Here is a 14,027-nt window from a genome sequence, read left to right on the forward strand (position 1 = left end):
TCTGCACATCCTCCCTCGCTCGTTCTAACCCACTCCACAGCACCAAATCTGCACGCCCTCAACACTGCCAACTCAGTCACCCAGATCACCCCAGCTCCACCTCCACCCTCTGAAAACCTGCCTCTCATTTCAGGACTGAAACAGAGCAGAAAGTGTCAAGATTGGCGGTGGGCTGTCTCATTCGGCTGCTCATGTCTCACATGGTGAGGAGCCTGACTCTGACTGCCTGAGTAGCTTATCTTCTGTGTCCAAGCCTCTGGACTGGTATCGGGCTGCCCTTGACTTCCGGATCCCCTGAGTAAAGGCTGGCTCCCTGTTATGAGAGCAGGCAGACAGCCCCTAGATGTAGCCTGGGTGGGGTCCTAGAACACGCAGTATCTTTGCTGCAGCGTTACAATGATAGTTGTCATTAGGCCCTGAGATGCAGCATTAAAATGCTGAAGTGTCCTATAAGTGGATCAAAGATGTGGCATGAGGGTGTTTGGAGGCTGACACCTGTCGGGTGCCAGTGACTGTCTTTGCTGGATGTGTGTGGACGATGCTCTGAGCTACCTGGTGCCTAATATGGAGGTCCTTTGGAACAGCAGTGGGTGAACTAAAGTTGCCAGGTACCCGCTCTGACTTACTCATTGAGAATTCCTGGTGTCTGGTTTGTTCACAACAGCTGGTAGGAAAGGAAGCTACATATTAATGAGGCAAGAACAAGTAATAATCCCCATTAGTAAACAACTCGCTGCTGTGTCACGAAAATCTTTATTCCACACACGGAGCTTAGTTAAAGGGAGCAGTGAGTTGCTCCTGATATCAAGATTGAGATCAGCTTCACCAGACTTCTCCCACAGTTCCACCACATTTCTTGCCATTTTCCACATTATTCAGGTCTCGGTTACATTTCCACACATTAATTCTGATCGTCTGTCTAAAGATTCGACCAGACCAACTGTTTCACCAGTACGTTGTGTTTATTTTTCCCAGATCTCCAGCATCTGCAGTATTCTTTTTTAAATCATTAAAAAAAAAGCAATGGCTGGATAGGAGAAGAGGAATTGGAGGTTGCTTCTCTCCCCTATTAGCTTTCATTACGCCAAACAGCTTGCTCTTAATGTACAAGTGACCCTTGTAAAGAGCTAATGCAAAGCAATAAAGATAACGGGAGGTGTGACTCATCAGATTGTTGTTCTGTTCCTCTTGAGACTCCTCTCCCCCTTCCACATAAAGATACTATCCTCCCAATCTGTCAGAAGAAAACTGTATCTTAGGATATTAGCAGTAACGAGCACATCCATGATGTAAGTTTGCTTGCTGAGCTGGAAGGTTCATTTTCAGACATTTCATCACCATATTCGGTAAGGTCATCAGTGAGCCTCTGGTGATAGTGATCTGCTTTCTATTTATGTGTTTAGGTTTCCTTGGGTTGGTGATGTCATTTCCTGTGGTGATGTCATTTCCTGTTCTTTTTTCTCAAAGGTTGATAAATGGGGTCCAAGTCAATGTGTTTGCTGATAGAGTTCTGGTTGGAATGCCATGCTTCTAGAATTTTTCACGCGTGTCTCTGTTTGTCTTGTCCTAGGATAGATGTCCCAGTCAAACTGGTGTCCTTCATCATCTGTATGTAAGGATGTTAGTGAGAGAGGGTCATGTTGTTTTGTGGCTCGCTAATGTTCATGTATCCTGGTTGCTAGTTTTCTGCCTGTTTGTCCAATGTAGTGTTTGTTACGGTTCTTGTAAAGTATTTGTAAATGACATACAGACAACAAGCAAAACTAATGTCCTTGTTGATACCTTTTCTGTGGTTTCACCCTCACCCACTCTCAGCCACATTTTGTCAATTCCTTAGTGCTTCTGACCATTTTGGCTCTGTTCCGTATTGTACATATCTCTGCATCTGTCACATGCTTCTTCTGTCCTGAGTTAGCCTTTGTCTTTCATTTTACAGTCACCTAGGTTTCCCTGTTAACAGTTGGCCTGCTGTATTATTTAATTTCTAAAACACAAACACTAAAAGAGTTAACATTTGAAAAGCTTTCATTGTCCGTTTCACAAAATGATGGTCATTCACCAGGTGAGTGAAGTGCTCCATCTGCCAATAACCCACAAAGTGCAATGTCACAGCCCATTGGCAAACCTACAACCAAGCCGCTCAGATTGTTTCAAAAGGTTGTCGGGAATATTCTGGAACTTTATTATGAATCACATCATTTTTTTTCTCTTTACAGCCTTGCTGCTGGAATTATAGCAGGCATTCTGACACAACAGGAGACTCACACTTGCATCCGGATGGGCTTACTGGCTGCCAGCTACTCACTCAAGTCACAAGAAGCCATCTCCACACAAATCAGCACAGATAGTGTGAACCCACAGCAGGTCATTGACAGAGTATGGCAGCAACCAACATACCATTACGAGAACAAAGCATCCGCCAACAGTGAACAATAACTTCGCAGAGACTTGACCTGATTCTTTTGGGATTGATTAAAAATAGCAGGATATTAAATTTGTTCAGAAAAATTATGTAATATTGAGGAAACGGTTGACAATTGAACAGAAATTAGGATCAAAGCTTTGCAAAGTTAGTTCAAAGGATCCTCCACTAAATTATTATTCTAAATACACTATTAAACTGTCTAGAATTTAACAGTAATTGAGCATGAATTACTACCTATGTTAACATCAGGAATGGAGGAGTGTCCAGGAGGGAGCCCTGTTCTACTGTTCTCAGTAATTGAGGCCAAAGTACTTTGGGAGTTATATTCAAGCTAGGCAGTATGGAGCATTTATTTGTCTAATTTAAAAATGTATTTGATTTTTGTCCTCTTTAAACTAATAGATTGAAAATCAAATTGGAGTTGTCATCTTACACCAATCTCCAGTCATAACTCAGGTGGACAAACTCAGTGCTGACACAAAGAGCAATGTCTAGAAGAGTACCCTTTCCCAATATTGAAACCCATAAAGTTAATGAACACAAATGTATTTCAGGACACAGTGTAACTGCTTTACCTGACCTCACTTGAATTGTTTAGTGATTAAGGAAGAGCATTACTATGATTAACAGATGGAAAAGGTTATAGCCCACCAAGTGAGATATAGTAAATAATATTATTTATAAGACCTGGCAAATAACCCAATAATTCAGTACTTCTTTGACATTGCTCTACATTGGATAGCATCGTTTTCATGGAATGTCATATTCTGCAGCATTATGTTGATTCTGTATTGAGTGGGTTTCATTTGTACATTTTGATTGTAATTACAGTTTTCAACTTTGTCACTTCAGAGATCCCATTATTTGACCCTGTCCATTTTTGACTAATGCAAACTATCAAAGTCCATCCAGACTCCAACACCTAAATGTATACAATCTTAATATGTTCTTTAAAAAAAGCAAAACCTTTGCCTTCCTTAAAATTTTGTGAATCAATAATATTGTTATTACTTCCAATATTTTAGATATAAATGAAACATTTCTATATCACATGCTCAACCAATTACAATCGCTTGTGACTCTGAAACTCTGCTGAACCCCTGACTTTAACTCAAGTCATGAGTTCACTCTGGGCAACAAAGTGTCACACTCACTTAGCCTGTCAATGCAGGGTCACAGAGTTTATAGCTTTAGCACAGTTGATCACAAAACCCTTCTCTAGTTCCACCCCACTCTCATCCAGCTGGGTGGTATTGCACTTGCCCTGTTTTAATCCTTGGCAGGAGAGTACTGCAATTACTGGAGATTAGAGTGGTGCTGGAAAGTCGCAGCAGGTCAGGCAGCATCCAAGGAGCAGGAAAAATCGACGTTTCAGGCAAAAGCCCTTAATCAGAAATGAAGCTGGGAGCCTCAGGGATGGATAGATAAGTGGGAGCGGGGTGGGGCTGGGGAGAAGAGGCTGAGAGTGCATTAGGTGGATGGAGGTGGGGGTGAAGGTGATAGGTCAGAGATGAGGGCGGAGTGGAGAGGTGGGAAGGAAGATTGACAGGTGGGACAGGTCATGAGGACAGTGCTGAGCTGCAAGGTTGGAACTGGGTAAGGTGGGGGGAGGGGAAATGTGGAAACTGGTGAAATCCACATTGATGCCATGAGGTTGAAGGGTCCTGTGGCAGAAGATGAGGCGTTCGTCCTCCAGGCGTAAAGTGGTAAGGGAATGGCGATGGAGGAGGCCCAGGAACTGCATGTCCTTGGCAGAATGGGAGGGGGAGTTGAAATGTTGAGCCACGGGTTGGTGGGGTTGATTGGTGTAGGTTTCCCAGAGATGTTCTCTGAAGCGCTCTGCGAGAAGGCATCTGGTCTCCCCAATGTAGAGGAGACGGCATTGGGAGCAACAGATACAATAAATTACATTGGTGGATGTGCAGGTTAAACTTTGATGGATGTGGATGGCTCCTTTGGACGGAGGTGAGGGGGGAGGTGTGGGTGCAGGTTTTGCAGTTCCTGTGGTGGCAGGGGAGGGTGGGTTGTTGGAGGGCGTGGACTTGATCAAGTTGTCGTGGAGGGAACGGTCTTTGCGGAAAGCGGGTAGGGGTGGGGAGGGAAATATATCCCTGCTGGTGTGGTCCGTTTGGAGGTGACGGAAATGTCAGCAGATTATGCGATGTATATACGGAGTTTGATGGGTGGAAGGTGAGGACCAGGGGCATTTCTGTCCTTGTTAAGTTGAAGGGATGGGGTTCGAGGGCAGAGATGTGGGACATGGATGAGATATGTTGGAGGGGAAATTGCGGTCTTTAAAGAAGGAGGCCATCTGGTATGTTCTGTGGTGGAACTGGTCCTCCTGCAATCAGATGCGGCGGAGGCGGAGGAATTGGGAATAATGGATAGCATTTTTGCAGGAGGTAGGGTGGGAGGAGGTGTCATCCAGGTAGCTCTGGGAGTCAGTGGGTTAGTAAATAATGTCAGTTTTAAGTCGGTCATCTCTGGAGATTGAGAAGCCCAGGAAGGGGAGGGAGGTATTAGAGATGGTCCAGATGAGTTTAAGGTCGGGGTGGAATGTGTTGGTGAAGTTGATGAACTGTTCAACCTCTTTGTGGGAGCATGAGGTGGCAGTGATGCAATCATCAGTGTAGTGGGGGAAGAGATGGGGAGTGGTGCCGGTGTAACTCCAGAAGATGGATTGTTCTACGTAGCCGACAAAGAGACAGGCATAACTGGGGCCCATGCAGGTGCCCATGGCTACTCCTTTTGTCTGGCGGAAATGGGAGGATTCAAAGGAGAAATTGTTGAGGGTGAGGACCAGTTCAGCCAAATGAATTAGAGTGTTAGTGGAAGGGTACTGGTGGGGATTGTAAATATATGGCTTCGTCCACACAGCATCCAGAAGCCTTTGATGTATCTGTTTCACGCGCAAAAGGAGGTCACGTGGTGCTCTGTTTCGCAGGCAAAAGGAGGTCACATGGGGTTAGACATCCGGGAATGCGAGGGGGCGGAGAATGGAGTCAGATCAACACCCAATCAGAAGACAATCCAACCTCAGTGATTGCATGACGTTCTCTGGGTCAGGGACAGGAATGCGTCGGACTTAGTGAACTGACACACTTTGCTGTTTGTCAGGGACGGGAAGACCTAGACCCAGAGCTCTGTATACTTTATCCACTTACTGCTAAATAAAATAAACCCCTAAGAGTTTGAGACCGAATATCTTCTCCTATTGCTTCATTGAAAAGAACACGCAGGACTCGGCTCACACATAGAGGAAGGTAAGCTGGTAGATTGAGCTAAAGTCCAACAATTTGGTGACCCTGACGTGATGAAGACGGAGAAGTGACAGAAAAGAGAGAAAAATAGAAACAACAAGCGGCGCCACATAAAAAGGTGAGCAGATGCCTGTTTATATCAAAGTTCTGCAATTGAAGATACCAAATTGATTGTTGTCATTATACTGCAAGTGACCTCGTAATAGTAAGTGGATGAAGCATTGATTTAAAACGTAAGGGTTTAAAGTCCCGTAGGGTTAGAGTCCCCATAAAAGCAACAAGGTACATAAGTGTGAGGAGGTTTAAAGTCCATTGAGCAGGATCTCATAAAAGCAACGCTCACAAATTTTGGTTTATAATTGATGTGTTGTAAGTTTTAAAATTATATTGGGGAACGTACGGAGGGTGGCAGAAAAGCCAGTAGTGTCTCGGAGACAAAGACGGTGGTGTCTCAGCGAGAGAGAATCGGCAGTGGAAACCTAACGGTGACAACGAAACTGCTGTTAATTCTCACTGAAAGGGTCAGTTGCTCAGGTGTACTCCATACAAACTGACTGGCCACCAGATTTGTCTCTGATTGGGTTGGTTGCTCAGTTATATTACATCCAAACCAACTGACTACTGGACGGGAGGATTAAAAACAAAAAAACAACACATAAAATGGAAGGGGAGATATTCATCAGTGCAAGAGCCAGATGCTCACTCGACACCATATAGTGCTGAGAGTGAAAAGAGGGGAAGATTACATGATTCAGGTCAGTTACTAGATGACGGGTTCTCAGACAGAAGAAGGAGAGAGTTGAGGGAAGAAAGAGACAGAGAGAAATTGGATGAGGAGGCATCTCAAAATAGTACAGAAATTGAGGATGAAGAATCCCTGATAGATGATGATCCACACACCTACCACTTTCACAGGCTCACTCACAATGCAGACGGAACACGGCCCTCCACTGAAGCCCCTACCTGAAACAAGATATAACCTGCGTCAAAGAGACACATTACGACAACCCATAAAGTATCAGCACCACCAAATGCCATTAATTTACAGAGGCTCTTATATGGGTGATGTTTATCAGTCCTTTACATTTACTGACATGAACTGCATCCTGGATAAAATGTCCCCACCCATGGAGGGAGGTGGGCCCTGGATGACTAAATTTTGCCAATATACACTAGGCCACAAGTTAGCTATGGGTGACTGGAGAGCATTGTTGGGCAAGCAATTGAGTATGTGGGAAATACAGCAGATTGAAGCTTCTGCAGAGACCACCTTACTACTTGATTCAGACCCGTTCACGCAGTATGCCACCTGCGTGGGAAGGGCAATGAGGGATAGATTTCCGATTCCACCGGGAGCGATGCACTCACTCACCTTCACAATGAAGGAGGGTGAGGATAAGCCTGCCTTTTTGGCCAGATGTAAGGGCACATGGACAGATATTGCAGGGAGCCATCCAGGGTCGGGTCAGCTACAGACCACGTTATTTAGAAATGCCGTTATGGCAGGAATGCCTAAGGAAGTAAAAGAGGCAATAGAGAGTAATCCCGACATCCCAGGTTGTTCTACAGAACAGTGGGAAAAACACTTGACACACCACATGAAGTGCCACAGGACAAAACAGGATGAAGATAAAACAGAGCAACGAGTCAGCTCAAGTGCCGTTGCTGAAGTTACAGCTCGATGAGGCTAGGAGGAAGGCTAATGATACAAGGAAGGCCTCCCAAAAGACAACTCATCAGATGGTTCAGCAGCCGTCGCCACAAAATAACCTCCCGAGTCTTGACCCAACACCTGATTGGATGCCACACTACCCCCACTATGGGGGCAGGCCTCTAGGCTTAGCAGGAGGAATGCGTGGTAAAGGAAGGGGCCGCGGAGGACTCAGAAGTCAGCCACCCAAAACCTGTTTTGAATGTGGCCAACCCGGGCATTGGAGAAGAAATTATCCCATGTTGTGGGGACCCCAGGGAGGCCAGGGATCGATCCGAGGACAGTATGTCCGCTCAAGACAGCCTCCTTCTCAACAGGCTGTTCAGCCTTACCAAGCCACAAATGCAGCTGCAGCCCCGGTGCAAGGACAGTACCCCCAAACCATGCCGGAAGGGCAGGGGTACGAATATTGACGGGGCCCGAGTACTCAGGGACATGTGGGGTTGGCAGACCCCTACATGCAAATGAGGGTAACGGACTGTCTTTTTTGGTTGACGCGGGTGCAAGATTTTCTATCATCACTTGTGACATACCTCGGTCAAACATGTCATTCTCCAGCGTCCAGTTAGTAGAGTTCTCGGGTAAACCGGAAAATCTGCCTTTGACATCACCACTGATCACATCAGTGGCCGGACAGACCTTCCGTCACCGGTATATTTCATCACCTCCATGCCCTGTCAATCTGATGGGCCGTGATTTGCTGGTGAGATGTGGGGTCTCGGTTTTGTGCGGACCAGACGGGCCGGTAGTGACCTTTCCGAATGGTTACTCTGTTAACTGTTCCATGACAATGATTCACTCTGGATCCCAAATGATGCTACCAGCGGACACATCACCAATGGCAGAAGGACAGTGGGCAGATATATACTGGGGACTCCTAGAACCCAAAAACAGGCAGTACAACGGTATACAGTCTTTATACAACCAATGGCGACCCTGGTTTCAGATGCTGCACCCCTATGCTCCTCCTGCAGATCCCCTTCATGTTACCTTATATTATGATAGAGATGACAATGAAATCTATCAGCATGCATTCTATCAGCACCTAGAAGGGACTCAATGGGATATTTCCTCCAGTTGCATTCTGCTTGGAAAAGAAGGTGTGGCGGGTGTTGTTGAACTAACTGCAGAACAGTTGGAATGGTATGAGATGTCTGAAGAAGCTATACCTCATGTCACATTAGCCGTGCGTGCGAAACATCAGGCCAAGGATCTGGGACCTATGTCCAAACGTTTGATGGCACTAACTGATCGGGTTTGGACTCAGCTACCCGGTTTACAATACTCACCATCAGAGGAAGCCTACAGAATTATGTATAGGACAACTGACAAGGTACTGCTGGAACATAGGCAGATTGAAAGGTTTCATGGTAGGGGAAAAACAGACCATCCACAGGCTGCAGCGATGCTTGACACTCTACCAGATACCTTGTGGTCAGCAAGTTCAACGGACGTTGGTCACTGCAAACACGTCACACCAATCACCTTCGATTTAATAGACCACACTCCGATTTGGCAGAGACAATACTCACACAAACCAGAAGCTGAAGCCGGCATTGCCGACACAATTGAAGGATTGTTAGCAGCAGGGGTGCTAGAACCCTCCCAGTCAGCCTGGAACACTCCTATCTTACCTGTCGAGAAGCAGAATACAGGTAAATATAGGATGGCGCATGATCTTAGATGGATCAATAGTGTTGTCTCTACTCCAACAGTTCCAGTTCCAAACCCCTACACTGTGATGTCTGTGCTGACCCCTGACCATAAGTGGTTCTCGTGCATTGATCTGGCCAACACGTTCTTCTGTTTGACCCCAGCTGATCATTTGAGGGACATTTTCTCATTCACCTACAAAGGCCAACAACTACGTTACACAAGGCTCCCTCAAGGGTTCGTTTTGTCGGCGGGGGTGTTTAATCAGGTACTGAAACAGCAGCTGAAGGACCTGACGCTCCCAAAGGGGGTCCAGTATGTGGATGACATTCTTCTGGCGGCACCCGACTATGTTTCTTATCTGGCAGCCACAAAGTCGTTGCTGATTCACCTGTATAACGTCGGTTTCAAAGTCTCACGGGCTAAATTGCAATGCTGCAGACAAACGGTGTCTTTTCTGGGTAGAGTTATTTCCGCTAAAGGAACAGGTGTGTCTCCGTCCCATAGATCCTCCATTCTGCATCATACCGAACCAGTCACTGTCAAAGACATGTTCTCCTTTCTTGGGTTGGCAGGATACAGTAGACAATTCATTGCATCATATGTGGAGCTCACTTTCCCTCTGAGGGCCATGGTAAATGAGCAAGGCATGGGAAATTTGTCGGCCCATTTGCAGTGGACCACGGAGGCAGACAAAAGTTTCATCTCTCTTAAACAGGCCCTAACGCGGGCTGCTGATTTAGCGGTCCCAGATTACAAAGAGCCATTTTTCCTCGATATTTCTGAAAAATCACACACAATAAATGGTGTTCTTTTTCAGAAAAAAGTGGGAGGCAAGCAGGTGCTGATGTATGTAAGTGTTACCTTTGACCCAAAAGAGGACAGACACCCGCCATGTACAAGACATGCAGTAGGGGTAGCAAAAATTCTCCAAAAGCTAGCACATATAGTCATGGGCCATTCACTAACTGTACTGACGACACACAGTATAGTGGCCTATGGGAACTCAACAGCCTTCACAATGACGTCACTGCGGCAAACCAGGTTAGAGAAAATCCTGAATGCACCACATATAACTTTCACACACGAAGGAATCAACATGGCTGACAACATGGGAGAAGGAAAACCACACATGTGTGAGGAAAGGGTACAGACAGACATCAAAGTTAGGGCAGACTCATGGGCAAAACCACTAGTAGACCCAGAAGAAGTGTTGTTCACAGATGGTTGTTGCTACAGACATCCAACTGAAGGACTTAAAGCAGCCAATGCAGTGGTGCGACGGACAAGTGAGGGATTTGAGGAAGTGTTGACAGGAAAAGTGACAGGCAAAGAATCAGCCCAGTTGGCTGAACTACAGGCAATGATAGCTGCGTTAGAATGGTCAGAGGGAAAAAGAGTGAACATCTACACCGACTCTGCATATGTGGTAGGGGCTATACAGGTAGAACTCAGTCAATGGATCAGAGCAGGATTCTTAACAACAGCAAAAACCCCCAATCAAACATGAAAAAGATGTGAGAAGATTAGCGGAGGCCCTAATGAAACCTGCAGAAGTGGCGGTGGTCAAGTGTAGAGGACATGACAGAACTGATACAACAGTCACTAAGGGCAATCAGGAAGCAGACTTAACAGCAAAAAAAGCAGCAGGATATGCACCCCAGTACATAACGATGCAAACAGAGAGAACAGTGTATGACCTGCTGCCTGCCTGCGATGTAAATGTGTTAATAAAAGAGCAGCAGAAAGCCTCTCCTCATGAACTGACAGTTTGGAGAGAGAGAGGGGCCACAGAGTCAGAAGGGATTTGGAGGTCACCGGACGGTAGACCAGTCCTACCCCCAGGTTTGATAGCTTCCATGCTCCAGGAAGCTCATGGGTTTACACATTGTGGAAAAGCACAGATGCAGAGGTATCTGACACATTGGTGGCATCCATTCTTGCCAGCAATGATTGAAAATTACATCAGAGAATGTAAAACGTGTACAGAATATAATGTAAAAGCAACAGTGAAACACACGAGGGAAAATTCCCTCTCCCAAGGATGCCAGGTCAGGAAATAGAGATTGACTACATTGACATGATAGAGTAAACGGATACCGGTACCTTTTGGTAGCAGTGGATGCATACACTGGTTGGCCAGAAGCGATACCCTGCGAAAAAGGAAGACGCAAAAACAGTGATCAAATTCTTGATAAACCAATACATTCCAATGCATGGGTTTCCAAAGAGAGTCAGGTCAGATAATGGCACACATTTCAAGAACAAAGACCTGCAAGAATTGAAGCAGCTTTAGGACTGAAACATGCGTTTGGAACAGTGTACCATCCTCAGTCACAGGGAAAAGTGGAAAGAATGAATCAATCCATAAAAGGAAAAATAGAAAAAGTGTGTACACAAACAAAGTTAAGCTGGGTGGATGCCCTACCCTTAGCTTTAATGTCCATTAGAAGCTCAGTAAACTCTATCACAGGGTTCACCCCGTACGAGTTAACAACAGGGCGCACTTCCCGGGACCAGGAGCTAGAATACAGATTTTAGAGGGAGGAGGAGCCTCTCTAAGGTATAAACCTTACTATGACCAACTAACAACTTTGGTGTCAGCTTTCTCCAAACAGGTTGGATCGGCAAAGGGGGACCTACAGAGCCAGGCGCCATCTACCACAGACTGGGTCCTGCTGAAGGTGATCAAACGGAAGTGGTCGGAGCCAAGGTGGACAGGACCTTACAAGGTGGTGGAAAGGAAACTCATGTGGTCAGACTACAGGGGAAAGGAGAAAGCTGGTGCCATTGGAGCTAGTGTGCAGCCATGGAACAGCCAACAAGAACTGTAGAACAAATAAGAACAGAAAAAGAGTAGAAGGGTCTTAAACTTTTAATTTTTGCAGGAAGAGGGTTCTGGAAAAAGGGGGGAGTGTGCTCTATGTTCAGAGATCAATGTTGTACATTCATCCCCAACAATACAGCACCTGATGGCTCAGTAACCAGAAGGACTAAGAACCTTGTCTGAAGAAATGCATGAACATTCAGGTATTGACAATCCTCTAGGAGGCATTTTCGACTCATGGTTTGGGAAATGGAAAGGGTTGATTGTGTCTGTGTTTATGTCCCTCGTTGGTATGATGACTGTGTTAGTGTTGTGTGGATGTTGTTGTATCCCCTGTATTAGATCTCTGTTAAACAGGGTAATCATCACAGCAATTGAAGGGAAGGCTCCCCCGCCCTACCAGATGTCACAGATGGAGACATAAACTATGGCTCTGGCAGGAAGGGAAGACTATGCATCGGAGAGCGAATGTGATGTATAAAACTGGTTTGTTGGTCTCAAGGGGGACTTGTAAATATATGGTTTCCTCCACACGGCATTCAGAAGCCTTTGATGATGTATCTGTTTCACGTGCAAGAGGAGATCACGTGGTGCTCTGTTTCACGGGCAAAAGGAAGTCACATGGGGTTAGACATCCGGGAATGCAAGGGGGCGGAGAATGGAGTCAGATCAACACCCAATCAGAAGACAATCCCACCTCAGTGATTGCATGACGTTCTGTACTGTATAAAAGACTGGGTCAGGGACAGGAATGCGTTGGACTTAGTGAACTGACACACTTTGCTGTTTGTCAGGGACGGAAAGTCCTAGACCCAGAGCTCTGTATACTTTATCCACTTACGGCTAAAATAAACTAAGAGTTTGAGACCAAATATTTTCTCCTATTGCTTCATTGAAAAGAACACGCAGGACTCGGCTCACACATAGACGAAAGTAAGCTGGTAGATTGAGCTAAAGTCCAACAGGATGTTGGGAGAGAAAGAAATGGAGGGCTTGGAGGCCCTGGTCATGACGGATGGAGGGGTAGAGGGATTGGATGTCCATGGTGAAGGTGAGGCATTGGGGGCCGGGGAAACAGAAGTCTTGGGGAAGGTGGGGAGGGCGTGCGTGATGTCCCGTACGTATGTGGGGAGTTCCTGGACCAGGGGGGATAGGACAGTAAGTGGAGATGAATTCAGTGGGCAGGAGCAGGCTGAGATGATGGGTCGGTCAGGGTAGTCAGGCTTGTGGATCTTGGGTAGGAGGTAAAATCGGGCGGAGTGGGGTTCTCAAACTATGAGGCTGGAAGCTGTGGGTGGGAAATCCCCTGAGGTGAGATGATGGTTTGGTGATGGGGGGGTGAGGTCATGGTCGAGGGGGCAGTAGGAGAGGTATCTTCGAGTTGGCGCCTGGCCTCAGTGGTATAGAGGTCAGTGTGCCAAACCACCACTGTACCCCTTTGTCCGCTGGTTTGATGGTGAGGTTGGGGTTGGAGCAGAGGGGGTCGAGGGCTGCACATTGTGAGGGTGAAAGGTTGGAGTGGGGGAGGGGGGTGGACAGGTTGAGGTGGTCAATGTCTCGGCAGCAGTTGGAAATAACGAGGTCAAGGGCAGGTAATAGACCAGCACAGGATGTTTTAATCCTATCAAATGTAGCTACAGAATTGAAAATGTGTTGCTGGAAAAGCGCAGCATCCAAGGAGCAGGAGAATCGACGTTTCAGGCATAAGCCCTTCTTCAGGAATGAGGAAAGTGTGTCCAGCAGGCTAAGATAAAAGGTAGGGAGGAAGGACTTGGGGGAGGGGTGTTGGAAATGCGATAGGTGGAAGGAGGTTAAGGTGAGGGTGATAGGTCGGAGTGGAGTGGGGGCGAAGATTGCAGGTTAGGAAGGCGGTGCTGAGTCTGAGGGTTGGGACTGAGACAAGGTGGGGGGAGGGGAAATGAGGAAACTGGAGAAATCTGAGTTCATCCCTTGTGGTTGGAGGGTTCCTAGGCGGAAGATGAGGCGCTCTTCCTCTAACTGTTGTGTTGCTACAGTCTGGCGATGGAGGAGTCCAAGGACCTGCATGTCCTTGGTGGAGTGGGAGGGGGAGTTGAAGTGTTGAGCCACGGGGTGGTTGGGTTGGTTGGTCCGGGTGTCCCAGAGGTGTTCTCTGAAACGTTCCGCAAGTAG

The 14,027-nt window shown here is 46.6% G+C and overlaps 1 protein-coding gene and 1 long non-coding RNA gene across 2 annotated transcripts in view; one reads left to right on the forward strand and one right to left on the reverse strand.

Moving 5' to 3' along the window:
• LOC140458131 (uncharacterized) overlaps positions 1-3,859 on the forward strand; it is a 118,627-nt gene extending 114,768 nt beyond the window's left edge. The window contains 2 exon segments of the mRNA XM_072552241.1: positions 2,217-2,412; positions 2,414-3,859. Coding sequence (XP_072408342.1) covers positions 2,217-2,412; positions 2,414-2,452 — 235 coding nt within the window. The 3' untranslated portion in view covers positions 2,453-3,859.
• Positions 1-14,027, reverse strand: part of LOC140458132 (uncharacterized) — a 41,348-nt gene that overhangs the window by 15,147 nt on the left and 12,174 nt on the right. The window lies entirely within an intron of this gene.

This window comes from Chiloscyllium punctatum, chromosome 32, assembly GCF_047496795.1.
Source record: "Chiloscyllium punctatum isolate Juve2018m chromosome 32, sChiPun1.3, whole genome shotgun sequence".
Classification (NCBI taxonomy): Eukaryota; Metazoa; Chordata; class Chondrichthyes; order Orectolobiformes; family Hemiscylliidae; genus Chiloscyllium; species Chiloscyllium punctatum.